At 45.8% G+C, this 27,946-nt stretch overlaps 2 protein-coding genes across 6 annotated transcripts in view; one reads left to right on the top strand and one right to left on the bottom strand.

Annotated features, from left to right (window-relative positions):
* Window positions 1-27,946, top strand: part of LOC123771567 (Dihydrouridine synthase 1) — a 171,918-nt gene that overhangs the window by 119,757 nt on the left and 24,215 nt on the right. For 2 of the 5 annotated variants that reach the window (XM_069324393.1, XM_045764164.2), the window contains 5 exons: window positions 8,434-8,525; window positions 12,912-13,032; window positions 15,709-15,821; window positions 20,466-20,625; window positions 25,356-25,551. In XM_069324393.1, the coding sequence (XP_069180494.1) occupies window positions 8,511-8,525; window positions 12,912-13,032; window positions 15,709-15,821; window positions 20,466-20,625; window positions 25,356-25,551 (605 nt within the window). In that variant the 5' untranslated portion in view covers window positions 8,434-8,510. Of the gene's footprint in view, window positions 1-8,433; window positions 8,526-12,911; window positions 13,033-15,708; window positions 15,822-20,465; window positions 20,626-25,355; window positions 25,552-27,946 lie in introns of those variants that run through there. The other 3 variants (XM_069324394.1, XM_045764179.2, XM_069324392.1) reach the window with 3 other exon arrangements.
* LOC123769949 (multiple epidermal growth factor-like domains protein 6) lies at window positions 5,607-6,533 on the bottom strand. The gene has a single exon (XM_045761451.2). It carries the CDS (start codon window positions 6,531-6,533, stop codon window positions 5,607-5,609), a length of 927 nt encoding a protein of 308 aa, XP_045617407.2.

Genomic DNA, 27,946 nt, shown 5'->3' with positions numbered 1-27,946 from the left:
GCTTCTGTTGCTAGTAAGAATGGATCTGGACTACTAATCATGAGAGACTTCAACCATGGGAAGATAGATTGGGAGAACGGAGACCCGCATGGAGGACCAGAAACATGGAGAGCTAAGCTGCTGGACGTGGCAACAAGAAACATTCTAAGCCAGCAGATCAAGGAACCAACAAGAATGAGAGGAGAAGATGAACCAGCAATGCTTGATCTGATATTTACCCTAAATGAGTGGGATATAAGGGAAGTCAAGATGGAAGCACCCCTTGGGAATGCGTGATCACAGTGTATTGAACTTTGAGTACCTGGTAGAGCTAGGAATTATCCCCCCCCCCCCCCCCGAAAAAGAACTAGGAAACAAAAGGCTGGCTTACCGAAAGGGAAATTATGAGGAGATGAGAAGCTTCCTAAGGGAAATACCTTGGGACACAGACCTCAAAGCTAAGTCTGTACAAGATATGATGGACTATGTCACCCAAAAGTGTCAGGAGGCAGTAAGCAGATACATCCCGACCCAAAAGGAAAAATCCGAGAAGCAAAAGAAGAATCCATGGTATAATAGGGCATGTATGGAAGCAAAGAAACTGAACAAAAGGACGTGGAGGAACTTCTGGAACAACAGAACACCAGAAAGCAGAGAGAGATACCAGAGAACCAGGAATGAGTATGCCAGGGTGAGAAGAGAAGCAGAGAAAAGTTATGAAAATGATATAGCAAACAAAGCCAAGACCGAACCAAAGCTACTCCACAGTCACATCAGAAGGAAAACAACAGTGAAAGAACAGGTAGTGAAGCTTAGAACAGGCGAGGACAGGTATACAGAGAATGACAAAGAGGTGTGTGATGAACTCAACAAGAGGTTCCAGGAGGTCTTCACAACAGAACAATGTGAGGTCACTGTGCTAGGAGAAAGGGAAGTAAACCAGGCGGCCTTGGAAGAGTTCAAAATTACGAGAGAGGTCGTCAAGAGACACCTGCTGGATCTGGATGTTAGAATGGTTGTTGGTCCAGACGGGATCTTGCCATGGGTACTGAAAGAGTGTGCAGAGGCACTTTGCTTGCCACTCTCCATAGTGTATAGTAGGTCACTGGAGACGGGAGACCTACCAGAAATATGGAAGACGGCGAATGTGGTCCCAGTATACAAAAGGGGTGACAGGCAAGAGGCACTGAACTACAGGCCAGTGTCCTGACTTGTATACCATGCAGGGTGATGGAGAAGATCGTGAGAAAAAACCTGGTAGCACATCTGGAGAGAAGGGACTTCGTGTCAAATCGCCAACATGGGTTCAGGGAGGGTAAATCTTGCCTGACTGGCTTAATAGAATTCTACGACCAGGTGACAAAGATTAAGCAAGAAAGAGAGGGCTGGGCAGATTACATTTTCTTAGATTGTCGGAAAGCCTTTGACACAGTACCGCATAAGAGGCTGGTACATAAGCTGGAGAGACAGGCAGGTGTAGCTGGTAAGGTGCTCCAGTGGATAAGGGAGTACCTAAGCAATAGGAAGCGGAGAGTTACGGTGAGGGGTGAGACCTCCGATTGGCGTGAAGTCACCAGTGGAGTTCCACAGGGCTCTGTACTCGGTCCCAACTTGTTTCTTATATATGTAAATGATCTCCCGGAGGGTATAGATTCATTTCTCTCAATGTTTGCGGACGATGCCAAAATTATGAGAAGGATTAAGACAGAAGAGGACTGTTTGAGGCTTCAAGAAGACCTAGACAAACTGAAGGAATGGTCGAACAAATGGTTGTTAGAGTTTAACCCAACCAAATGTAATGTAATGAAGATGGGTGTAGGGAGCAGGAGGCCAGATACAAGGTATCATCTGGGAGAGGAAATTCTTCAGGAATCGGAGAAAGAAAAAGACTTGGGGGTTGATATCACGCCAGACCTGTCTCCTGCAGCTCATATCAAGATGATAACATCAGCGGCACATGCCAGGCTGGCCAACATACGAACGGCATTCAGAAACTTGTGTAAAGAATCATTCAAAACTTTGTATACCACATATGTCAGGCCAATCCTGGAGTATGCAGCCCCAGCATGGAGTCCATATCTAGTCAAGGATAAGACTAAACTGGAAAAGGTTCAAAGGTTTGCCACCAGACTAGTACCCGAGCTGAGAGGTATGAGCTACGAGGAGAGACTACGGGAATTAAACCTCACTTCGCTGGAAGACAGAAGAGTTAGGGGGGACATGATCACCACATTCAAGATTCTGAAGGGAATTGATAGGATAGATAAAGACAGTCTATTTAACACAAGGGGACACAGGTGGAAACTGAGTGCCCAAATGAGCCACAGAGATACTAGAAAGAACTTTTTTAGTGTAAGAGTGGTTGACAAATGGAATGCATTAGGGGGTGATGTGGTGGAGGCTGACTCCATACACAATTTCAAATGTAGATATGACAGAGCCCGATAGGCTCAGGAATCTGTACACCTGTTGATTGACGGTTGAGAGGCAGGACCAAAGAGCCAGAGCTCAACCCCCGCAAACACAACTAGGTGAGTACAACTAGGTGAGTACACACACACACACACACACACACACACACACACACACACACACACACACACACACACACACACACACACCAGAAGCTTAAGAGACGACGACGTTTCCGTCCGTTCTGTACCAGTATCAAGCAGATTGTGTCACATCGACAGATGACGTTATCAAGTCGTACTGGAGCATTAGCAAGCCAATTATGTGACATCGACCGACGACGTTATCAAGTCGACATTTCACCTTCTAGTGTGTAGTTTGGTCAACATAAAACCCTATATTTGTTATTTAAACCCAATCCGCTCGGGTCGGAGTGGATTTAGTTTTTTATCTCTTTAATCAATAGATACAAAATGTAAGTTCATACTAAAATAGAAATAACTAAGTTGGCCAATATTAAAACAAAGAAGTTATTTTTTGTCCTTAACCCGCTAGGGTATTTTAAACAAAAAACACAAGTAAACACAAGTAAACAAAACAAGTAAGTGGGTAGCTACCATGCCTACCCTCATACTTTGACTACATACGGACTCTATGGCGGCGCTGCATACTCCAGGACAGGTCTGATATATGTAATATAAAAGGTTCTCAATGATTCCTTGCACAAATTTCCAAAGGCCTTATATGGGCCTCTCTAGAAATGCCACTGATCATCTTCTTTTAGTGTGGACTTTAGGAGACAGATTTGTTGAGAGAAGTCAAATCCCAGATCTTTTCCTGTACCCGATTCTTGAAGGATTTCATCTCTTGATCAACTAGGCTGTGATACATATATGAGGCTGCGAGCAGCCGCTTCCAGCAGTCTGCTTGACCAGACCACCAACCACGAGACCTGGTCTAAGACCGGGCTGTGTGGACGTTGATCTTCGGAACCCAACGTCAGGTACCCGCAAGGTAAAGTAGCCCATTGGTTTCCTGCGTAACCTGTCCTCTTAAAAAGCAACCCGTTCTCGCAAATTTAATAAGTCAATATTGACTTATTAAATATGTGCATAGGTGATATACTTAACATAATAGATACCCTTAAAAGATTCATAGAAAACACCGACCTTACCTAACCTTGTTAGTATCTTAAGATAAGCATCTTATTGCTCTTTAATTACAATTATTACCTAACCTATAATAGGTATAGGTTAAGTAATAATTGTAATTACGAAGCAATAAGATGCTTATCTTAAGATACTAACAAGGTTAGGTAAGGTCGGTGTTTTCTATGAATCTTTTTAAGGGTATCTATTATGTTTAGTATATCACCTATGCACGTAGTTAATAAGTCAATATTGACTTTACGAATTTGCGAGAACGGGTTGTAAAAAGAACGTCGCTTTTGGCCGTTTGCCCGTATGGCCGAATTTGGACGTAATTTGAAAATGAAAAAAATATGAAAATAAATTTGGGATTTTTTTTTTCAACAACAGTAAGTTAAGGGTCCTCTGATAGGTTAGGTCGGCAGGAAATTCTCATAAAGTTTCAAAACGTTATGAAAAACGTTAATTTAAAGTGTCCTCTTATAGCCTCTGCGCGTACGCCGGACTACTCAAATAGAAAACGGAACAGAACGTCACTTTTGTGAGTCGATTTCATTTCAAATTACGTCCAAATTTGGCCATAGCGCGCATACCAGCCAAAGGTGACGTTATTTTTAAGAGGACGGGTTGCCCTGCACCAAGATTCATTAATTTGCACTTATTTGAGTTAAAATGGCTACTTACTAGTAGCCATTTGCTGGAACCTTCTTTCAGTCTGTCCAGGTTATCTTGTAGCCATTTGCTATGTTTCTGTCTTAATCCTCTTAATTTTTGCATTATCAGCAAACATTGAGAGGACTGAGTCATTCCTTCTGGAAGATCGTCCACCTAAGGACTGAAACCTGTGGAACTAAACTGGTATCATTCCTTGTACCGATAAACACAGTCCTTCGAAATGATTAACACAGATTCTACCGTGTATTTATCATGGCTGAGTTTAACATTGCTGAGTTTATCATAGCTTTGTTTATCATGGCTTTGTTTATCATGGCTTTGTTTATCTTGACTATGTTTATCATGGCTGTGTTTAACATGGCTATATTTAACAAGGCTATATTTAACATGGCTGAGTTTATCATGGCTGTGTTTAACATGGCTGTGTTTAACATGGCTGTGTTTATCACGGCTGTGTTTAACATGGCTGTGTTTAACATGGCTATATTTAACATGGCTATATTTAACATGGCTGAGTTTATCATGGCTGTGTTTAACATGGCTGTGTTTAACATGGCTGTGTTTAACATGGCTGAGTTTATCATAGCTGTAATCATTTGATCAATGTTATAAGGAAAGATTTACAATAGGAATATGATGAAGCTTGTCCCACCGACTCTTCAGAGAGTCACAGTTTGCACCGTGGGCATCCGGAGACCATACCCGGCCCTGGGGTATGTTGGGGCATCATCTTGGGGCATTTAGCGGTGTATTTTGTAATGGTGATCTCATCGTGTATCGAGATGACGTCATCTGTCTCAAGGTGACGTTATCTGTCTAAAGATGACATGTCTCAAGGTGACGTCATGTCTCAAAATAGCATTATATGTCTCAAGGTGACGTCATCTGTCTCAAGGTGACGTCTTGTGTCTCACGATGACATTATGTGTCTCAAGGTGACGTCATCTGTCTCAAGAAGGCAATATTTGTCTCATGGTGACGTCATCTTTCTCAAGATGACATTATTTTCTATAAAGACATTGTCCCTTTTGTTATGAAAGTATAAATTTATGCCCTGTTATGGTCCTGTGTACAGTGATGACATCATTTTGTCCACTGTACAGTGATGACATCATTTTGTCCACTGTACAGTGATGACATCATTTTGTCCACTGTACAGTGATGACATCATTTTGTCCACTGTACAGTGATGACATCATTTTGTCCACTACAGTCATGACATCATTTTGTCCACTGTACAGTGATGACATCATTTTGTCCACTGTACAGTGATGACATCATTTTGTCCACTGTAATAGTCCTGTGGAAATTTAAGATTTTTATCCCAACTTGTTGGAATAAAATGCTTTAAGCTACAAGCGCGCTCCTGCCTGGCGGTGTCAACCTCTGCCGTCAGGGAGCGCTCCTGACACCGGTGGGCAGCCCAGCTGACACCGGTGGGCAGGCCAGCTGACACCGGTGGGCAGCCCTGCTGACACCGGTGGGCAGGCCAGCTGACACCGGTGGGCAGCCCAGCTGACACCGGTGGGCAGCCCTGCTGACACCGGTAGGCAGGCCAGCTGACACCGGTGGGCAGCCCAGCTGACACCGGTGGGCAGCCCTGCTGACACCGGTGGGCAGGCCAGCTGACACCGGTGGGCAGGCCAGCTGACACCGGTGGGCAGCCCAGCTGACACCGGTGGGCAGCCCAGCTGACACCGGTGGGCAGCCCAGCTGACACCGGTGGGCAGCCCAGCTGACACCGGTGGGCAGCCCTGCTGACACCGGTGGGCAGGCCAGCTGACACCGGTGGGCAGGCCAGCTGACACCGGTGGGCAGCCCAGCTGACCCCGGTGGGCAGGCCAGCTGACACTGGTGGGCAGCCCTGCTGACACCGGTGGGCAGGCCAGCTGACACTGGTGGGCAGGCCAGCTGACACTGGTGGGCAGGCCAGCTGACACTGGTGGGCAGGCCAGCTGACACCGGTGGGCAGGCCAGCTGACACTGGTGGGCAGCCCAGCTGACACTGGTGGGCAGGCCAGCTGACACTGGTGGGCAGGCCAGCTGACACCGGTGGGCAGGCCAGCTGACACTGGTGGGCAGGCCAGCTGACACTGGTGGGCAGGCCAGCTGACACTGGTGGGCAGGCCAGCTGACACTGGTGGGCAGGCCAGCTGACACCGGTGGGCAGGCCAGCTGACACCGGTGGGCAGGCCAGCTGACACTGGTGGGCAGGCCAGCTGACACCGGTGGGCAGGCCAGCTGACACCGGTGGGCAGGCCAGCTGACACCGGTGGGCAGGCCAGCTGACACTGGTGGGCAGGTTTTCAACAGTGGCATTGTTCCTCCTCAGACAGTGGGGGTTTACGGGGGTTTTGTACCATAATGTTTTCTACGACTGCAAGCACACTGGTACATGAAGGTTTATGACGTGTAAAGCATTTGTATAATAAACATTTAGAAGCATCCGTGTTTTACTGCTGCCTTGGACTCGTTGCGTTGTAGCCATGGACCGAGATTCACCAAGCTCCATGGATTTCTTCGTAAGCAAGTGTTCTACGAAGGTTCTTAAGTATTGCCTAAGAACGTTCCTACGTCCAATTCAGAAAGATGTACTTACGAAGATTTTAGCAATTTTACTTGAATCTCGCTAGATGTCACTAGGGTTTTTCGTTTTGGCCAATCAGAGAGAATGTAACATTTTTTCGCCTTACAGCTGTAGCCAATCACGACGCTGGCATATCGGAGCCTATCTGTGTTCATTTGCCACCTATTTACGTTGAATTTTCTTATAAAATTAGTATATTTTGCAGTAAAACTAGTTTTTTTCGACTTCTACAGCCAGCACCGACATTGTAGTAAACAAATGTTATATTTTTTGTTTACCTACGTAATTCTAAGAGATATTGTGTGGCTTTCCTTCTTGCTCCCAAGATTTGAGAAGCGATGGCATTTATTTACGTGTATATATTTACCTAAATTTACCCTAGGGCCACTAACTATCTAGTGACCTCGACGAGAACAGAAAGCCGGCGGCTTGTTAATGGTCCAGTCAATTGTCCTAATGATATTTTCTAGCTGAATTTTTGGCATTTAAGGCATATAGGCGTTTTCATGGGTTTATAACCCTCTGGGTGAAAAAAACATATGTTTTCAGTTTTACTTGAGAGGACATACTCTCTAACACTATATCTGTGATTGCCCTGTTATCAGTGACTTCAGACCAAATGGTATGAGGTACTTTGAGCTCTGCAATTACTTCATACACTCGGGAATATTGGAAGATATTCTTGTGCTGTACCTAGAATTTGTTAGTGGGGGCTAATATATATTATTACCAGTATTATCCTTATTAAATCATAAATTTTAACCATGGATCATTAAGATCTCATATTGATATGTAACGTTGACTAAACCACACACTAGAAGATGAGAAGACGACGACAATGTTATTAATACTGTATTTCTGAGTACACACACACACACACACACACACACACACACACACACACACACACACACACACACACACACACACACATCAGGGGCCTGGTAGCCTGGTGGATAGCGCACAGGACTCGTAATCCTGTGGCGCGGGTTCGATTCCCGCACCAGACAGAAACAAATGGGCAAAGTTTCTTTCATCCTGAATGCCCCTGTTACCTAGCAGTAAATAGGTACCTTGGAGTCAGTCAGCTGTCACGGGCTGCTTCCTGGGGTGTGTGTGTATGTGGTGTGGAGAAAAAAAAAGTAGTTAGTAAACAGTTGATTGACAGTTGAGAGGCGGGCCGAAAGAGCAAAGCTCAACCCTCGCAAACACAACTAGGTGAATACACACACACACACAAACACACACACACACACACACCCACACACACACACACACACACACACACACACACACACACACACACACACACACACACACACACACACACACACACACGAGACAATCAAGAACACACAGTGACATTTATAACTGTGTACAGATTTATCAACATGCGTTAGAATGTAACCAGATGTTCAGACTGTGTTAATTTCTTGCTTGTCTCTGGAACACGAGGAATGGTCAAAGTACCTCAGGTTTGTACTTCTAATATTCTCTCTGATATTCCCTGTAAAATAAATCAGTGATATACAGGATTAATTGCTCTTCTTGAAAAAAACTAATGCATATTGATAGGAAAATAAACAAAGTAATTAGATTAATAGTTTAATCTCTGTGTTGGAATCATTCCAGGTGAGAGCGTGTTCTGGCCGGGGTGGTGGTGCACCTTCCACAAGGGCGCACACTGCAAGCCCACGGCACCATCCTCCATGAGGGCTGACAGTGTAGGTCTATGAGGGCTGACAGTGTAGGTCTATGAGGGCTGACGGTGTAGGTCTATGAGGGCTGACAGTGTAGGTCCATGAGGGCTGACAGTGTAGGTCTATGAGGGCTGACAGTGTAGGTCCATGAGGGCTGACAGTGTAGGTCCATGAGGGCTGACAGTGTAGGTCTATGAGGGCTGACAGTGTAGGTCCATGAGGGCTGACAGTGTAGGTCCATGAGGGCTGACAGTGTAGGTCCATGAGGGCTGACAGTGTAGGTCCATGAGGGCTGACAGTGTAGGTCCATGAGGGCTGACGGTGTAAGTCCATGAGGGCTGACAGTGTAGGTCCATGAGGGCTGACGGTGTAAGTCCATGAGGGCTGACAGTGTAGGTCCATGAGGGCTGACGGTGTAAGTCCATGAGGGCTGACAGTGTAGGTCCATGAGAGCTGACAGTGTAAGTCCATGAGGGCTGACAGTGTTGGTCCTTGAGAGCTGACAGTGTAGGTCCTTGAGGGCTGACAGTGTAGGTCTATGAGGGCTGACAGTGTAGGTCCATGAGGGCTGACGGTGTAAGTCCATGAGGGCTGACAGTGTAGGTCCATGAGGGCTGACGGTGTAAGTCCATGAGGGCTGACAGTGTAGGTCCATGAGAGCTGACAGTGTAAGTCCATGAGGGCTGACAGTGTTGGTCCTTGAGAGCTGACAGTGTAGGTCCTTGAGGGCTGACAGTGTAGGTCCATGAGAGCTGACAGTGTAGGTCCATGAGGGCTGACAGTGTAGGTCTATGAGGGCTGACAGTGTAGGTCCATGAGAGCTGACAGTGTAGGTCCATGAGGGCTGACAGTGTTGGTCTCCGGCTTCCTGTCCTCATTGAGGCCACTAGTGTTAGTGGCCCTCAGGTATATCGGGAAATATTGCCGGAACAAATGGGAACTTCAAAAAGCAATTAGATAATTTCCTGCAAGAAGTGCCAGTCCAACCAGGTCGTATTGGATGTAAGGAATTGCGGGGCGCTCCAAGCAGCCGCCTGTTGGACCAGGTTACAAGTCGAGCCTGGCCCCTGGCCGGACTTGGGGAGTAGAACTCCCAAAACCCTCTCCAGGTATGCTGCAGCTATGGACCACCAGCTAGGGTACCACCTAGGACACCACCTGGGGACCACCAGCTTGGGCACCACCTATGGACCACCAGCTAGGGTACCACCTAGGGACCACCAGCTAGGGTACCACCTAGGGACCACCAGCTAGGGTACCACCTGGGGACCACCAGCTAGGGTACCAGAGATATGTTAAGCATTAAGCATTCAGAGTGATCAGCCAAAGTGCCACAAATATATTCAGCCCGTCCTAAATGTCAAGAAACTGTCGTACTAGTGTCCTTACCCTAACCTACCAGAGGACCCAGAACAGAAAACAGGACAGTATGTCAATTTCGCGAGCTGCGAAATTGACTAGAAAATTCAATTTTTTAGTACGATCATTCTTGGCTTTAGGTAAAGTATACGTCAAAATGCGACGTTTTATTAGGAAGACTGGTTGATACATTAGGTTTCCAGAATCTATATAAACTCATCACGGTAGAGCGATGGTCTCGCTTCATGCAGGTCGGCGTTTAATTCCCGACCGTCCAAGGGGTTGGGCGCCATTCCTTCCCCCCGTCCCATTCCAAATCCTTATCCTGACCCCTTCCCAGTGTTATATAGTCATAATGACTTGGCGCTTTCTCCTGATAATTCCCTTCACTTTACCATAACGTGTACTCACCTAGTTGTGCTTGCGAGGGTTGGGCTTTGGCTCTTTGGTAGAGAAGGCTGTACAGGATACAGTGCACAGGCTAGTTCACGTAGCCTTGTACAGAAATGACTGTACCAAGTTTTTCCCAGAAATTAGAAATCTCTTTCACGAGGAGGGATTGAAAAAAATCTTAATTTACATATTCATAAGGGTGAAGGGTAAGAGGGGTGATATGGCTAAAATTTATGAATTTATGAAAGGCATTATTAATAAGATGTTATAAATATAAAAACAAAATAGTGGATACTGTCACGTCACAGGTTTCTGTGTCCTAGGCTAGGAATTTTGTCCTATGGGTAGTTTCACATGGCCTAACTCCAAGGGATTTATAATTAATAATGAAATTGAATTGAACCTGAAATAAGTTTATTGAGGTATAAATACACACAAAGGGATGAGGTAGCTCAAGCTATTTTCACCTCGTTCATGACAACGTGTTCATATATGAACAATATATTACCGAACATTCTGAGTGATAAACATATACATTTCTTCCTTTACACATGCAGTATGTTACCAGACATAACAATACCAGGTATTTGTGTACACACACAAATACACAAATGTATGACAAGGTACACACACAATTTGCAAGAGACATGCAGATAATTCAACAAAAGATTATAGTCTTGGTGCAAAATTCTTGTATCTCTCAAGAACATCATCAACCTTTCCGTTGTGACACATCCAGGCTACAGTCAGGAACAGTTCCTGAACACATTGTTCAGGAACAGTCCTTATCTCAGTGTTTCTATATACATTAATCAACGGACAATCAAGAACATAATGGGCCAGGGTGTGAGACCTTAACATACCACATAGTTTACACTTCGTGTCATTATCATGAACACCTATCCCATATTCCCAGTAATATTTGTACCCAAGCCTGAGCCGCATGTACACAGAGTCACTCCAAGCATTTCTCCTTTTACCATAAGTGAAATGTGTGTTTTGACTCACACACCTGTAGTGTTGGATGGTTTGACTTCCCTCATACTTTATTCCTCTCCTCACTTCTATTTGTCTGAATATTTCTTATTTTGTTTCTTATATATAATTAATAATAACCTACATATAAGTGTCCAGGAGAAATCCCAAAGGAGCACAGGGACAACTAGGTAAGGTGATAGTAAAATTTATATTTATGGAAAAAACATATGAACACATTTAATCACTCGGTGGAACTGCCACATATCATTCCTGTATCTTGATTGATATACAAGAATCAGAAATGTTAAAATAGACATAATATTCATAACACAGCTTAGTCTAGCAACATTTAAATCAATATTGATCCACTCAAGCAAGATCAACATTACAGCAAATATATTCGGAAATCTGGAGTCTGTAAAATAATACCCTATATTCCCTTTAAACATCACTATGATATTCTGCAAGTTGAACTAATATGAGTTGTAGCTTCTATGACTGTCTGGCGGAGTCAACATTTATCAAACCATGAGCGTCTGTCCGATACAACTTCCACGTCCGCCATTATCTGGTCTAGTCACTGTTTACGCTCTCACTTCCGCCCCTTAATTAATACCACATGTCCATTTATCACTGAATAATAGCTGAATTTTCCCATTTAACAATATCCTCCTGATATATGGCAGGATATATGCTACTGATATCCATAATCAACGCATGTCTGCCGGCACAACTTCGATGGGTCTGCCAGCAGCCAGCTGACTGCCGCCGCCATAAACAGATATCTACATCTCTTGTATTTTTATTATAATGTCTCTCTAGACAAACCATCATAACAACTCTTCAGTACGCAAATTAGAGTATACTGCAGATTAGGCTCGTAACATATACAAAATGAAAAAAGTTTAGATTCAGCAAAGACTTAAGTAAACAATCGTTGGGAAACACTGCTGTGGATTAATGGAACAAATTACTAGGTAAAATAGACGTGGGATCGCTGGAGTGTCTCATCATTAGGAGTGCTTGGGTGGTAATAGCTGTTGCTTCACGTGGACCAATAGGAATTATGCAGTTTCATTTATTCTTGTGTTCTTATAGCAGGAAGGATATCACTTCTGGAGACCAAACTACCAAAGATCTACTGGTCTTCGTGAGACCTGGATGTGCTAAGGGGTGCTCTAGGGTCCTGGGGACAAGCAGGGTACCAGAGACCAGTAGGTTCTAGGGACCAGCTGGTCCCACTGGTCTACGTTCTTTACATATAATAAAAAATCTTGGGTTGGATTCCCGGCTGGACAGAAATGGCTAAGCACATTTCCTTTCACCTGATTGCTTGATTGTGGGAGTAGAAGAACTCCCAGAAACCCACCAAGATACGACCGAAGGACTGAAGTCTTTCAGGCTATCTACCCCCAACACCGGAAATAATTATATACGAAGTACCAGGGACATGTGTGACTTAGGGACCAAGAGAAAGACCCTGGATGTGTCTCAGGCAGGAGAGTGTGACTTAGGGACCAAGAGACAGACCCTGGATGTGTCTCAGACAGGAGAGTGTGACTTAGGGACCAAGAGAGAGACCCTGGATGTGTCTCAGACAGGAGACAGTGTAAGGAATGTTTTGTGAGGCGATGGCTGAGGGTTCACAACAACTACTAATTCATCTTTTCTCTCCTTCAGGGAATGCCGAGTCTTCGCGGGTATGACTTTTGGCGGGAAAAACTGCGAGGAGCCCGGCTGGCGGTGGCGCCTATGGTGGACGCGTCGGAACTGGCATGGCGACTACTGTCTAGACGTTACGGTAAGGCCTCTCCGTCCTCTCATATCCCAATACATCTTAAATAATACTAAGAAAATCAAACAGCATCTGATTACTTTGCGTAAACGGATCATACGTAGGAAAGCAGTTTCTGCTCGCGTTCTTTTGAGAACTCTGAATACGCCTTGCTAGAACTGTCATTGATGTGGTTCGTCTAACATATAAAACAGAAATGCGTAACTCACACGTTACGTCATGTGCCACATTCACATGTTACGTCACTTTTTAAGCTTAGCTGGTCGAGGACCGGACCGCGGGGACGCTAAGCCCCGAAATCATCTCAAGATAACCTCAAGAAGAAGGCAGTTAATATTTATATATAAAAGCAATATATGTATACAAAAGAAAATAAAGTTGCCTTTAAAAATTAAGATCAAAGAAGTCAATATAATGATTCGAAGCTTCTAGACAAAATAAATGAAAAAATAGAGAACAGTTTCACTAAATAACAATAATTAATATGACAAATTACATTCATATTACAAGAAATCAACGCTGCCGCTTGTGTGGCAGTCAGCGTTGACCACTAGTGTTTGTGTGGCAGGGGTAGAGCTCTGGCTCTTTGGTCCCGCCTCTCAACCGTTAATCAACTGGTGTACAGATTCCTAAGCCTACTGGGCTCTATCATATTTACATTTGAAACTGTGTATGGAGTCAGCCTCTGTAACGCGGGTGGGTATTGGCTCTACTCTGTCCTCTACCCTGCCCGTGATATTTGGCTTGATCCCCAAATTACTTGGAAAAGAGGGGGGGATGAATCTACGTTAAGTGTGGGAATTATAGCAAACAAAGGGATAAATGAACTCTTAAAACTTTGTTAGGCTTGCGGCCCAACTAAAACTCAGACTCGTGGAGACCACGTGACAAGGACATGGACACAAAAAAAAAATTGGAAACAATGAAATGCAGAGAACAAGCTAATTATTTATTAAGGCAAAGTCTAAACAACAGCTAAATGAAATATCACTCCCTATACCTTAACACTCCCTATCGAGGCGTGAAATGAACTATTTCCCTATACAAAAACGTAGCAACTATACCTTTTGCTAATACGACCCCAGTGTTGCAGGCACTGGGGACAGTGTTGCAGGCACTGGGGACAGTGTTGCAGGCACTGGGGACAGTGTTGCAGGCACTGGGGCAGTGTTGCAGGCACTGGGGACAGTGTTGCAGGCACTGGGGACAGTGTTGCAGGCACTGGGGACAGTGTTGCAGGCACTGGGGACAGTGTTGCAGGCACTGGGGACAGTGTTGCAGGCACTGGGGCAGTGTTGCAGGCACTGGGGACAGTGTTGCAGGCACTGGGGACAGTGTTGCAGGCACTGGGGCAGTGTTGCAGGCACTGGGGACAGTGTTGCAGGCACTGGGGCAGTGTTGCAGGCACTGGGGCAGTGTTGCAGGCACTGGGGACAGTGTTGCAGGCACTGGGGACAGTGTTGCAGGCACTGGGACAGTGTTGCAGGCACTGGGGACAGTGTTGCAGGCACTGGGGACAGTGTTGCAGGCACTGGGGACAGTGGTGCAGGCACTGGGGACAGTGTTGCAGGCACTGGGGCAGTGTTGCAGGCACTGGGACAGTGTTGCAGGCACTGGGACAGTGTTGCAGGCACTGGGGCAGTGTTGCAGGCACTGGGACAGTGTTGCAGGCACTGGGGCAGTGTTGCAGGCACTGGGGACAGTGTTACGGGCACTGGGGCAGTGTTACAGGCACTGGGGACAGTGTTGCAGGCACTGGAGGCAGTGTTGCAGGCACTGGGGACAGTGTTGCAGGCACTGGGAACAGTGTTGCAGGCACTGGGGACAGTGTTGCAGGCACTGGGGACAGTGTTGCAGGCACTGGGGACAGTGTTGCAGGCACTGGGGGCAGTGTTGCAGGCACTGGGAACAGTGTTGCAGGCACTGGGAACAGTGTTGCAGGCACTGGGGATAGTGTTGCAGGCACTGGGGACAGTGTTGCAGGCACTGGGAACAGTGTTGCAGGCACTGGGGACAGTGTTGCAGGCACTGGGAACAGTGTTGCAGGCACTGGGGACAGTGTTGCAGGCACTGGGGGCATTGTTGCAGGCACTGGGGGCAGTGTTGCAGGCACTGGGGCAGTGTTGCAGGCACTGGGGCAGTGTTGCAGGCACTAGGGACAGTGTTGCAGGCACTGGGGACAGTGTTGCAGGCACTGGGGGCAGTGTTGCAGGCACTGGGGACAGTGTTGCAGGCACTGGGAACAGTGTTGCAGGCACTGGGGACAGTGTTGCAGGCACTGGGGACAGTGTTGCAGGCACTGGGGCAGTGTTACAGGCACTGGGGACAGTGTTGCAGGCACTGGGGCAGTGTTGCAGGCACTGGGGCAGTGTTGCAGGCACTGGGGCAGTGTTGCAGGCACTGGGGCAGTGTTGCAGGCACTGGGGCAGTGTTGCAGGCACTGGGGCAGTGTTGCAGGCACTGGGGCAGTGTTGCAGGCACTGGGGTCAGTGTTGCAGGCACTGGGGACAGTGTTGCAGGCACTGGGGCAGTGTTGCAGGCACTGGGGCACTGTATATAAAGGTTAACCAGCATAGTGTCTCTTGTGAGCTAATAGACAGCTCACAAGATCATCAAGATAGCTCATAGGTCTTGCTTATTACGGAGAGAGAGATGCAGGCAATAATACCTCTCCCACGGCAGGTGCAGAGTTGTGCTACACGCCCATGCTGCACGCCCACGTCTTCGTCAAGGATGCCAGGTACAGGCGGGAGAATCTTGCCTCTACCCTCAACGACCGCCCACTTATTGTCCAGGTAAGTCACCATGCCACATATTGTCCAAGTACGCCATTATGCCACATATTGTCCAGGTAAGTCACTATGCCACATATTGTCCAGGTAAGTCACTATGCCACATATTGTCCAGGTAAGTCACTACACCCCATATTGTCCAGGTAAGTCACTATGCCACATATTGCCCAAGTAAGCCATTATGCCACATATTGTCCAGGTAAGTCACTATGCCACATATTGTCCAAGTAAGCCATTATGCCACATATTGTCCAGGTAAGTCACCATGCCACATATTGTCCAGGTTTGTCCAATTTCCTGTGGATCCCCTCCCATGTTGGAATATGTGGGAATGAACGAGCAGATGTGCTGGCTGCTGAAGGCGCTGAAGGAGAACATATTGAATACTTCATACCCAAGACTCCGCTACAAATTAGAGGTATTGTCAGGCAACATCACCGTGACAAGGTAGGAACAAGTCCGTAGTGTGGAGGAACAAGTCTGTAGTGTGAAGGAACAAGTCCGTACTGTGGAGGAACAAGTCTGTAGTGTGAAGGAACAAGTCCGTACTGTGGAGGAACAAGTCTGTAGTATGAAGGAACAAGTCCGTACTGTGGAGGAACAAGTCTGTAGTGTGAAGGAACAAGTCCGTACTGTAGAGGAACAAGTCTGTAGTGTGAAGGAACAAGTCCGTACTGTGGAGGAACAAGTCTGTAGTGTGAAGGAACAAGTCCGTACTGTGGAGGAACAAGTCCGTAGTGTGGAAGAACAAGTCCGTAGTGTGGAGGAACAAGTCCGTAGTGTGGAAGAACAAGTCCGTAGTGTGGAGGAGAACCTGCCTCTCGGGTTTTCAGAAATTGGAAATCTCCATAATGGAGATAGATTCAGCCGTTTTCCTGACATTGTGAAGGAAAGTGAAGGTTGAGGAGAGCGGGCGATGTGTACAACTGACTGACAGACTGTGACAAGGGGCAGGTATAGACTGCTCTATGTAGGTCACCAAACCCTGGATAGAAATTGGATAAATTTAGATGCAGAAAAGACCCCTCAGGTGAACACTGGTTAGATAAGACAGTTGTTCACCTCTTTTACTCGCCTAATTGTCCTTGCGGGAGGTTGAGCTTCGGTTCGTTGGTCCTGCCTCTCAACCGGCACTCAAGTGGCATACTGGTTCTTGAGCTTATTGGGCTCTATCATATCTACATTTGAAACTGTGTATGGAGTCAGCCTCCTCCTCATCAATGCCTAGCGCCTTCCATTTGTAAACTACTCTGATAGTAAAAAAATTTCTTTCTAATGTCTTTATGGCTCATTTTGAGTACTCAGTTTCCACCTGTGTCCCCTTGTTCGTGTTTCACTTGTGTTAAATATACTCTGTTTATCTACTCTATCGATTCCTCAGAATCTTTTATGTGGTGATCATGTCTCTCCTAACTCTTCTTTCTTCCAGCGACATGAGATTCAGCTCCCGTAATCTCTCGTAGCTCATACCCCCTCTGCTCAGGTACTGGTCTGGTGACATTCCTTTAAACCTTTTCCAATTTAGTAAGCCCATAGTCCGGTGATCACCAAGAGTGTGGATCACCACACTCCACAGAGGAGTGCTTGGTTACATACGGGCTCTATGCTGGAGCTGCATACACCAGGATTGGTCTTACATGTGGTATATAAGGTTATAAATGATTCTTTATGCAAGTTTCTGAAGGCAGTTCTTATATTGGCCAACCTAGCAAATGCCACTGATGATATTTTCTTGATGTGGGCTTCAGGAGACAGGTCTGGCATGATATCAACCCCCAGGTCTTTTTCACTGATTCTTCAATGATTTGATCTCCCAAATGGTACCTTGTATCTGGCCTCCTGCTCTCTACACCTATTTTAGTTACTTTACATTTGCTAGGGTTAAACTCTAACATCCATTTGTTTGACCATTCCTTCAGTTTGTCCAGATCATCTTGAAGCCTCATGCTGTCCTCCTCTGTCTTAATCCTTCTCATAATTTTGGCATCGTCAGCAAATATTGAGACGAACACACACACACACACACACACACACACACACACACACACACACACACACACACACACACACACACACACACACACACACACATACACACACATACACACACACACATACACACACACACATACACACACACACATACACACACACACACACACACACACACACACACACACACACACACACACACACACACACACACACACACACACACACAGTTTCAAAGCGTTATATGACAAAGAGTGCTGGGAAGACAGGACACCACGAGCGTAGCTCTCATCCTGTAACTACACTTAGGTAATTACACACACACACACACACACACACACACACACACACACACACACACACACACACACACACACACACACACACACACACACACACAAGGAGCCTCGTAGGGGCCTCGTAGCTTGGTGGATAGCGCGCAGCACTCGTAATTCTGCGGCGCGGGTTCAATTTCCGCACAAGACAGAAACAAGTGGGCAAAGTTTCTTTCACCCTGAATGCCCCTGTTACCTAGCAGTAAATAGGTACCTGGGAGTTAGTCAGCTGTCACGGGCTGCTTCCTGGTGTGTGTGTGTGTGTGTGTGTGGTGTGGGGGAAAAAAAGTAGTTAGTAAACAGTTGATTGACAGTTGAGAGGCGGGCCGAAAGAGCAAAGCTCAACCCTCGCAAGCACAACTAGGTGAATACACACACACACACACACGTGTGTGTGTGTGTGTGTGTGTATTCAGCTTCTACCAATCAGCTATTCAGTGTGTGTGTGTCAGCTTCTACCGCCCGTAGAAGCTGACTAACTCCCAGGTACCTATTTACTGCTAGGTAACAGGGGCATCAGGGCGAAGGAAACATTTTGCCCATTTGTCTCCACCTTCACCGGGGATCGAACCCGGGACCTCAGGGCTACGAATCCGAAACGCTGTCCACCCAGCTGTCAGGCGTTTAACAGCGATAAATTCCAGGTACTAACATATGGTAAAAATTAGTTTCTTAAACATAATACAGGGTACAAAACACAATAAAATTTGTCCATAGTAAGAAAGCAACATGTAAATGATTTGGGAATAATGATGTCTGACGACCTACCGTTTAGGGAGCATAACCAAGCAAATATTGCGTCAGGCAGAAAAATGATAGGATGGATTACGAGAACTTTCAAATCCAGGGATCCCATCACAATGGTTGTATTCTTCAAATCACTTGTGTTGTCCCGTCTTGAGGACTGCTCAGTACTCACTTTTCCCTTCAGAGTAGGAGAGATTGCTGAAATAGAGGGAATACAGAGAACATATACGGATATACGGCATACATAGACGCGATAAAGCACCTAAATTATTGGGATCGTCTCAAAGGTCTGCAAATGTACTCACTATAGAGAGGAGACGAGATAGATATAAAATAATATATACGTGGAAAATACTGAAGGGCCAAGTACCAAATCTACACAGTAAAATAACAACATACTGGAGTGAACGATATGGAAGAAAATGCAGAATAGAACCACAGAAGAGCAGAGGTGCCATAGGCACAATCAGAGAACACTGTATAAACATCAGAGGTCCGCGGTTGTTCAACATCCTCCCAGCGACTATAAGAAAAATTGCAGGAACAACCGAAGACATCTTCAAGAGAAAACAAGATAGTTTTTCCAAGGAGTGTCGGACCAACCGGGCTGTGGTGGGTATGTGGGCCTGCGGGCCGCTCCAAGCAACAGCATGGTGGACCAAGCTCTCACAAGTCAAGCCTGGCCTCAGGCCGGGCTTGGAGAGTAGAAGAACTCCCAGAGCCCCATCAACCAGGTATGTTCGGAAAGTAGCTAATAGCAATAACTGGAAAAATTGGGTGCAGCTAACCCCGAACATCTGGCCTCCTACCTCGAAAATACATACAAATAGATACTTCCATTTAAAGATACAGATCTATATTTAAACTTTTGTATATACAGTATACGCGTTGCCTTCATGTGATTTTCTTAAGAATAATTGTTCATGTATATAATTTTGTTCTTTCTCTCATTAACAATGCCGTGAATTTCACAAATATCTTTATCATTTTAAGAGTTTTCTTTTTTAAATTAATACAATACATTTTTATTTTTGTATTTTACCCCAAGGGGCAAGTTTATTTGGCAGTGCCACTCATCCTGTGAGTGGACATACCGCCATAGCAGCATGTACAACCCCCCCCCCCCCCCAATAGGAAGAAAACCCGCTGGGTTGTTCATCCTGTCACTGGTACCCAGACACAGCTGGGACTTGCTTAACTGTCTCAAGTGAACAGCTTATCAAACAAGAAGATTAACATCTGTCAACCCTTAAAATCTTATGTTACCTTGAGGGTGCAAAATGAGGAAATCTTTAGAGAACAGTATCAATATTTGACAGATAGTATTTTCCTAACTCAAACAATGTCGGGTTTATTATGCTACACACTTTTCTGATGTCTCTTAGAGGTTCACATTCTCTCAGGTAATGGTCAAGGCGATTCAGTACATTGTTGTATCCATTTAATAAAACAGTGCTTCAGCACGGAAATAAAATTCAATTTATATCAGGAATATTTGCAATATTGTGCTGGGTTTGTTACATTAGAAGATGGACATTCCATTCAGGTAGTGTAAAATAATTATTGTCAACAGTTCTGCTCGAACGACCCAGACACGTTCGTGGAGGCGTGCAGGCTGGCGGCGCCCTTCTGCGACGCCGTTGACCTTAACCTCGGCTGCCCACAAGCCATCGCCCGCCGGGGACACTACGGGGCCTTCCTCCAGGATGAGTGGGACCTGGTCCGCACTATGAGTAAGTTATTTGAATGCATCTTGAGCAAATAACTTGCCCTGCATTGCTGCTGTATGGTGTGGTGCATAGTGCTGGCGAGTGACATGATCAGGCGTGATCAACCATAAGTTGTCTGGCATACACCATTGCCAAGGTGAGTTATGAGTTAGCTACCTGTGTTGACCAATGGTAAGTGGCCTAGCACAGACCATGAACAGTTGACCTGTTACAGACAGGTCTGGTACGGACCTGGTACAGACCAAGAGTAATTGGCTTCGTGCATGCACCGTTTATTAACAAATACAATACCCCAAGTAAGTGGTATTTGCAATTACTGTATAAAATAATTGTAGGTTACGACCTCTCTGAAAAGTGCCTTTGAAGTCAGTGTGGAACGAAACATTGAGAATCGTAAACAGATGAAGCAATTATTACCACAAATATCTTGGTTCATTCTTGTTTCAATCCATAAACACATTGTCAAATATACAGAGGCAGTGATGTGGTGGAGGCTGACTCCATACACAGTTTCAAATGTAGATATGACAGAGCTCAGTAGGCACAGGAATTTGTACACCAGTTGATTGACGATTGAGAGGAGGGACCAAAGAGCCAGAGCTCAACCCCCGCAAGCACAACTAGGGGAGTACAGAGTGGTCAAGATTATTTTTACACAGTGAGCTGGTGTATCCCGGAGAACTGGCTGCCTCTAAGAGAACTGGTGGCCCCAAGAGAAATGGTGGTCCAAAGAGAATTGGTGGTCCACAAGATAACTTATGCCCCCCCCCCCCCCAAGAGAAATGATCGACCCAAGAGTACTGATGGCCCAAGAGAACTGATGCCCCAAGAGAACTGATGCCCCAAGAGAACTGATGCCCCAAGAGAACTGATGGTCCCAAGAGAACTGGTGCTCCAGGAGAACTGATGGCCCCAAGAGAACTGATCCCCAAGAGAACTGATTCCCCAAGAGAACTGATTCCCCAAGAGAACTGATGGTCCCAAGAGAACTGATGGTCCCAAGACAACTGATGGTCCCAAGAGAACTGGTTCCCCAAGAGAACTGATGGCCCAAGAGAACTGGTGCTCCAGGATAACTGATGGTCCCAAGAAAACTGATCCCCAAGAGAACTGGTTCCCCAAGAGAACTGATGGCCCCAAGAGAACTGATGCCCCAAGAGAACTGATGGTCACAAGAGAACTGATGGTCACAGGAGAACTGATGGCCCCAAGAGAACTGATGGTCCCAAGAGAACTGATGACCCCAAGAGAACTGATGGCTCCAAGAGAACTGATGGCTCCAAGAGAACTGATGGTCCCAAGAGAACTGATGGCCCCAAGAGAACTGATGGCCCCAAGAGAACTGATGGCCCCAAGAGAACTGATGGCTCCAAGAGAACTGATGGTCCCAAGAGAACTGATGGCCCCAAGAGAACTGATGGCCCCAAGAGAACTGATGGCTCCAAGAGAACTGATGGCTCCAAGAGAACTGATGGTCCCAAGAGAACTGATGGCTCCAAGAGAACTGATGGCCCCAAGAGAACTGATGGCTCCAAGAGAACTGATGGCTCCAAGAGAACTGATGGTCCCAAGAGAACTGATGACCCCAAGAGAACTGATGGCTCCAAGAGAACTGATGGTCCCAAGAGAACTGATGGCTCCAAGAGAACTGATGGCCCCAAGAGAACTGATGGTCCCAAGAGAACTGATGACCCCAAGAGAACTGATGGCCCCAAGAGAACTGATGGCTCCAAGAGAACTGATGGCTCCAAGAGAACTGATGGTCCCAAGAGAACTGATGACCACAAGAGAACTGATGGCCCCAAGAGAACTGATGGCCCCAAGAGAACTGATGGTCCCAAGAGAACTGATGGCCCCAAGAGAACTGATGGCTCCAAGAGAACTGATGGCCCCAAGAGAACTGATGGCTCCAAGAGAACTGATGGCTCCAAGAGAACTGATGGTCCCAAGAGAACTGATGACCCCAAGAGAACTGATGGCCCCAAGAGAACTGATGGCTCCAAGAGAACTGATGGCTCCAAGAGAACTGATGGCCCCAAGAGAACTGATGGCTCCAAGAGAACTGATGGCTCCAAGAGAACTGATGGTCCCAAGAGAACTGATGGCTCCAAGAGAACTGATGGCCCCAAGAGAACTGATGGCTCCAAGAGAACTGATGGCTCCAAGAGAACTGATGGTCCCAAGAGAACTGATGACCCCAAGAGAACTGATGGCTCCAAGAGAACTGATGGTCCCAAGAGAACTGATGGCTCCAAGAGAACTGATGGCCCCAAGAGAACCGATGGTCCCAAGAGAACTGATGACCCCAAGAGAACTGATGGCCCCAAGAGAACTGATGGCTCCAAGAGAACTGATGGCTCCAAGAGAACTGATGGTCCCAAGAGAACTGATGGCCACAAGAGAACTGATGGCCCCAAGAGAACTGATGGCCCCAAGAGAACTGATGGTCCCAAGAGAACTGATGGCCCCAAGAGAACTGATGGCTCCAAGAGAACTGATGGCCACAAGAGAACTGATGGCCCCAAGAGAACTGATGGTCCCAAGAGAACTGATGGTCCCAAGAGAACTGATCCCCAAGAGAACTGATGGTCACAAGAGAACTGATGGTCCCAAGAGAACTGATAGTTCCCAAGAGAACTCATTCCCAAAGAGAACTAATATCCCCAAGAGAACTGATGGTCCCAATGGAACTGACGCCCCCAAGAAAACTAATGGTCCCAAGAGAACTAATGGTCTCAAGAGAACTGTTGACCCCAAGAGAACTGCTGGCCCCAAGAGAACTGATGGCCCTAAGAGAATTGATGGTCCCAAGAGAACTGATAGTCTCCCAAGAGAACTGAAGGGCCCAAGAGAACTGAAGGGCCCAAGAGAACTGATGGCTTCAATAGAACTGATGGTCCCTAAGAGAACTGATGATCCCCAAGAGAATTGATGGTCCCCAAGAGAACTGATGACCCCAAGAGAACTGGTCCCCCAAGAGAACTGATGCCCCAAGAGAACTGATGCCTCAAGAGAACTGATGCCCCAAGAGAACTGATGCCCCAAGAGAACTGATGCCCCAAGAGAACTGATGCCTCAAGAGAACTGATGCCCCAAGAGAACTGATGCCCCAAGATAACTGGTGCCCCAAAGAGAACTGATGCCCTAAGATAACTGGTGCCCCCAAGAGAACTGATGCCCCAAGATAACTGGTACCCCCCCCCCCAAGATACCTGGTGTGCCAAGATAACTGGTGCCCCCAAGATAACTGGTGCCCCAAGAGAACTGGTGCCCCAAGAAAACTGGTGCCCCAAGAGAACTTTTGCCCCAAGATACCTGGTACCCCAAGATAACTGGTGCCTCCAAGATAACTGGTGCCCCAAGAGAACTGGTGCCCCAAGAGAACTGGTGCCCCAAGATAACTGGTGCCTCCAAGATACCTGGTGCCCCAAGAGAACAGGTACTGCCAAGATAACTGGTGCCTCCAAGATAACTGGTGCCCCAAGAGAACTGGTACTGCCAAGATAACTGGTGCCCCAAGAGAACTGGTTGCCCACAAGAGAACTGGTTGCCCCCAAGAAAACTAGTTGCCGAAAGAGAACTGGTGCCCCAAGAGAACTGGTGCCCCCCGAGAGAACTGGTGCCCCCCGAAAGAACTGATGCCCCCAAGAGAACTAGTTGCCCCCCAAGAGAACCAGTTGCCCCCCAAGAGAACCAGTTGCCCCTGAAAGAACCGGTTGCCCCAAGAGAACTGGCGCCTCCAAGAGAACTGATTGCCCCAAAGAGAACTGGTTGCCCCTAAGGAAATCGGTAGGCCCGAAGAGAACTGGTAGCTCCAAGAGAATTGTTAACCCCTAAGAGAACTGGCAACCTGTAAAAGAACTAGTGGTTCTCAAGAGAACTGATACCCCCAAAGAGAACTGTTAGCCCCCAAGAGATCCAATGACCCCAAGAAATCTGGTGGGCCTCCAAGATTTCTCTTGGCGACCACCAGATTTCACCAAATATCATTTTGGTGAAATCAAAATTTCAAAAACAGTCTATGAATAACACCCCCAGATCTTGGGGTTACCCCAACATCTGGTAGACCCCAAGATTGGTGGTCTCAAAAAGAACTAGTGGTCCACAAGAAAACTGGTAGCCCCTAAGAAAACTGGTAATCCCCCAAGAGAACTGGTGTCCTCAAGATAACTGATAGCCCTCAAGAGATCTTATAACTCGCAAGAAAACTGCCAACCCCCAAGAGAACTGATACCCTCAAATAGACCTGGTACCCCCTAATAGTACTGATATCCCCCTAATAGAACTGGTACCTCTCTAATAGAACTGGTAGCCTCCCATGAGAACTAATGACAAAGTATGCCAAACTTTTAATGTAACTTAAATGTTTGAATGAGTGCTCTGATGATGGTGTTGACCATCATTACCAGCGGCCATAAGGCAGTGTCAGATGTCAGTTGCACTATTTAGGTTGGTTAATAAAGAGAGAGGGGACCATTTTGATACACTTGTCTCTGATGAGAATAGTTCCTTTGAATCAAGGTGTGAAATTCCAATATCACACTTAAATGTGAACTGTAACAAAAGTAACATTAAAGGGCCCTTAACTGCTGAAACCTTAATGCTGAAATATTTGCAATAAATACTTTTATATGAATTGAATATTGAATTTCACATTGTTGAGTGTGAGTATAACAAATTCTTATTGTCTGAAATGATGGAGTAGTCTAACTTCTCTCTCCCTCTTGTCACAGTCGAACGTGCATCAACAGAGGTTGATGTGGCTATCACAGCAAAAATCCGGGTGTTTGAGGACAAGATTAGGACTGTAGAATATGCCAAGATGCTGGAGCGTGCTGGTGCCTCACTTCTCACTGTGCATGGCCGCACCAGGGACCAGAAGGGACCGCTCACAGGCCTTGCCTCCTGGCCACATATTAAAGCGGTCAAGTTAGTAAGCTCATTGTTAACCCCATTCATGTTGCAGCATCACTTGACATATTATCATGGTTAATTTACCTATACTGTATAATTTAATTTAATATCATGGTTAATGCCATGTACAATATTGCTTAAGATCTCTATGGGGGTTCTGCTAATTTGTACTGGTTACTTTTCTTAGTGTACATCCAAATGTGTTGCTTCCATTGTATACTTTATTACCAAAAGGATATGGTCACTGTTATCCAAGGGAGGAAGGTACTGAATATCAAATATCTCTTCCTCTTTCTTGGTGAACATCAAATCCAACATTGAGAGAATATCCCCTTCCCTTATCCTCGCAGCTTGTTTAACATGTTGATACATGAATGTTTCCAGGATAAGGTTTGCGAATCTACAGGTCCAAAAGTTCTATGTTCTAGCTTCATTTTCCTCAGTCTATGGATTTCAAGCTGAAGTCCTCGACTACCAACAGCGTGATCTATCTTTATCCACTCTCGCTAAAATCCCTCTCATTGTTGTTATGAGACCCTTTCATTTATTATCCAGCTTCTCTTTGTGCATATTATTATTATTTTCTTATTATTTATTTATTATTTATATACAAGAAGGTACATTTGGGTTTGTGAGAATACATAGCATGGTATTTACATTTTTGTAAAGCCACTAATACGCGCAGCGTTTCGGGCAGGTCCTTAACCCTTAAATGGCGCATAGCTATATACCATTTGACACCCACAGGCGCATACAAAAAAAAAAAAAAAAAAAAAAATAATTCTTCCTAACCTCTTAAGTCGTGTTCCTCGATCACGGGAAAAATAAAAAAAAATTCAATTGTACTTACCGGTGACGTAATTGAGCCGACAAGATGGGTGATGACGTTACAGTTTCCATGTTCGCTCATGCACGGTGCGTCCCGGAGGCTTCGCGCGCGGTCTTCAAGCAGCCAGAGTTGCCACGAATTTATTTTCGCATCATTATTTACAGTGTCTAGGCGTGTATTCTTTGCATTATTTGTCACTAATTGTGTTGCACATAATGTTACTTCACAGTTATTGTCAATATATGTTGCATACATCGAGTATACACATGCGCACACAAACGTTTTCCATTACAGCATTATATTATGGACAGTAATCACAATGTTCATTATTTTATATGTACACACTAGCATGCACTATGTACAGGTTTTTGCACTATTATTGCACATTTAGAAGTCTTGGAGTGAGTGGTAGTCTTTGAAGCAGTCGACAGCACACAATGCAATTCCACACCCTTCACACCATGTTACGTTTCTGTTCTCTTCGTTTTGTTGTTTTACATACTAGGCATGCAGGTTGGCCTATTGCACGCTTTCCACCTGGTGGCAAATTCTTTAGTCTGTGTTGCTGAAAGGCATCTATGTGAGCGAGCCTGGGTGTTGCAGCATGCTGCAACACTGGGTTCATGATTGGTCTTCGTATGCCAGGGACTTCTTGACCAAACTTTGCTAATAACTGTGTTGCAAGTGTAAAAGCAAATGAACGGAAAATAGGTTTACGTCCAGTTTTCACCAGATACAAATTATAGCAGTTCAACATGCTCATGTCAACAAGATGGAAAAGCACTTTTTTCGTCCATTTCAATGTTTTCCGCACACACTCGATTGTGCCAATCATCATGTCAGCCTTATCAATCAAACGCATGTTGAGATTGTAGTCAAGAACACAATCTGGCTTATATACTAGTTCTCTCGATACACGGTGCACCTTGCCACTGTTCAACATTGTACCCTCATGAACGGTTGTCAGCATGTTCACTTCTCTCTTGTCTTTCCACCGTACTGAGAGTATTTGATCACATTTCCGTACCTGGCACTCACCAACTGCAAGTCCACCGCCAAACACTGGCATTTCCCTTCTTCGTGCCTTTACTGTGCCAACCAACCCGGTTCTATTTTCAATCAAGAACCTAGCTAGCAATGGACTTGTGTAGTAATTACCTGTGTATAGGATGTGGCCCTTGTTCATCCATGTTGCCATCAGTGACTTCACCACACTACCAGAGAAACCATGTTCGTCATTACCAGGAATGTCTACAGCGCTAGCTGAATACAGAATCATGTGTAACATGTATCCTGTTTCACAGTCACACAGTACAAAGAATTTCAATCCAAATCTGTTTCGTTTAGAGGGAATATACTGTTTGAATGAAACACGTCCTTTGAAAAGTGCAAGGGATTCGTCAATCACCAGCTTCTGTGCTGGTACGTAAAAATCTCTGAATTTTTCAATCACTTCATTCACATAGTGCCTCACTCGCCAAAATCTATCATTCTTTGTCCGGTCCTCATTACATGCAAAATGCAGACACCTGAGGAGTATCTGAAATCTGTCTTGGGACATATATTTCCCAAAGAAAGGTG

Source organism: Procambarus clarkii, chromosome 14 (genome assembly GCF_040958095.1).
Source record: "Procambarus clarkii isolate CNS0578487 chromosome 14, FALCON_Pclarkii_2.0, whole genome shotgun sequence".
Classification (NCBI taxonomy): domain Eukaryota; kingdom Metazoa; phylum Arthropoda; class Malacostraca; order Decapoda; family Cambaridae; genus Procambarus; species Procambarus clarkii.
Note: the sequence above shows the minus strand (reverse complement) of the source record. Positions and strands in the feature narration are given on the sequence as shown.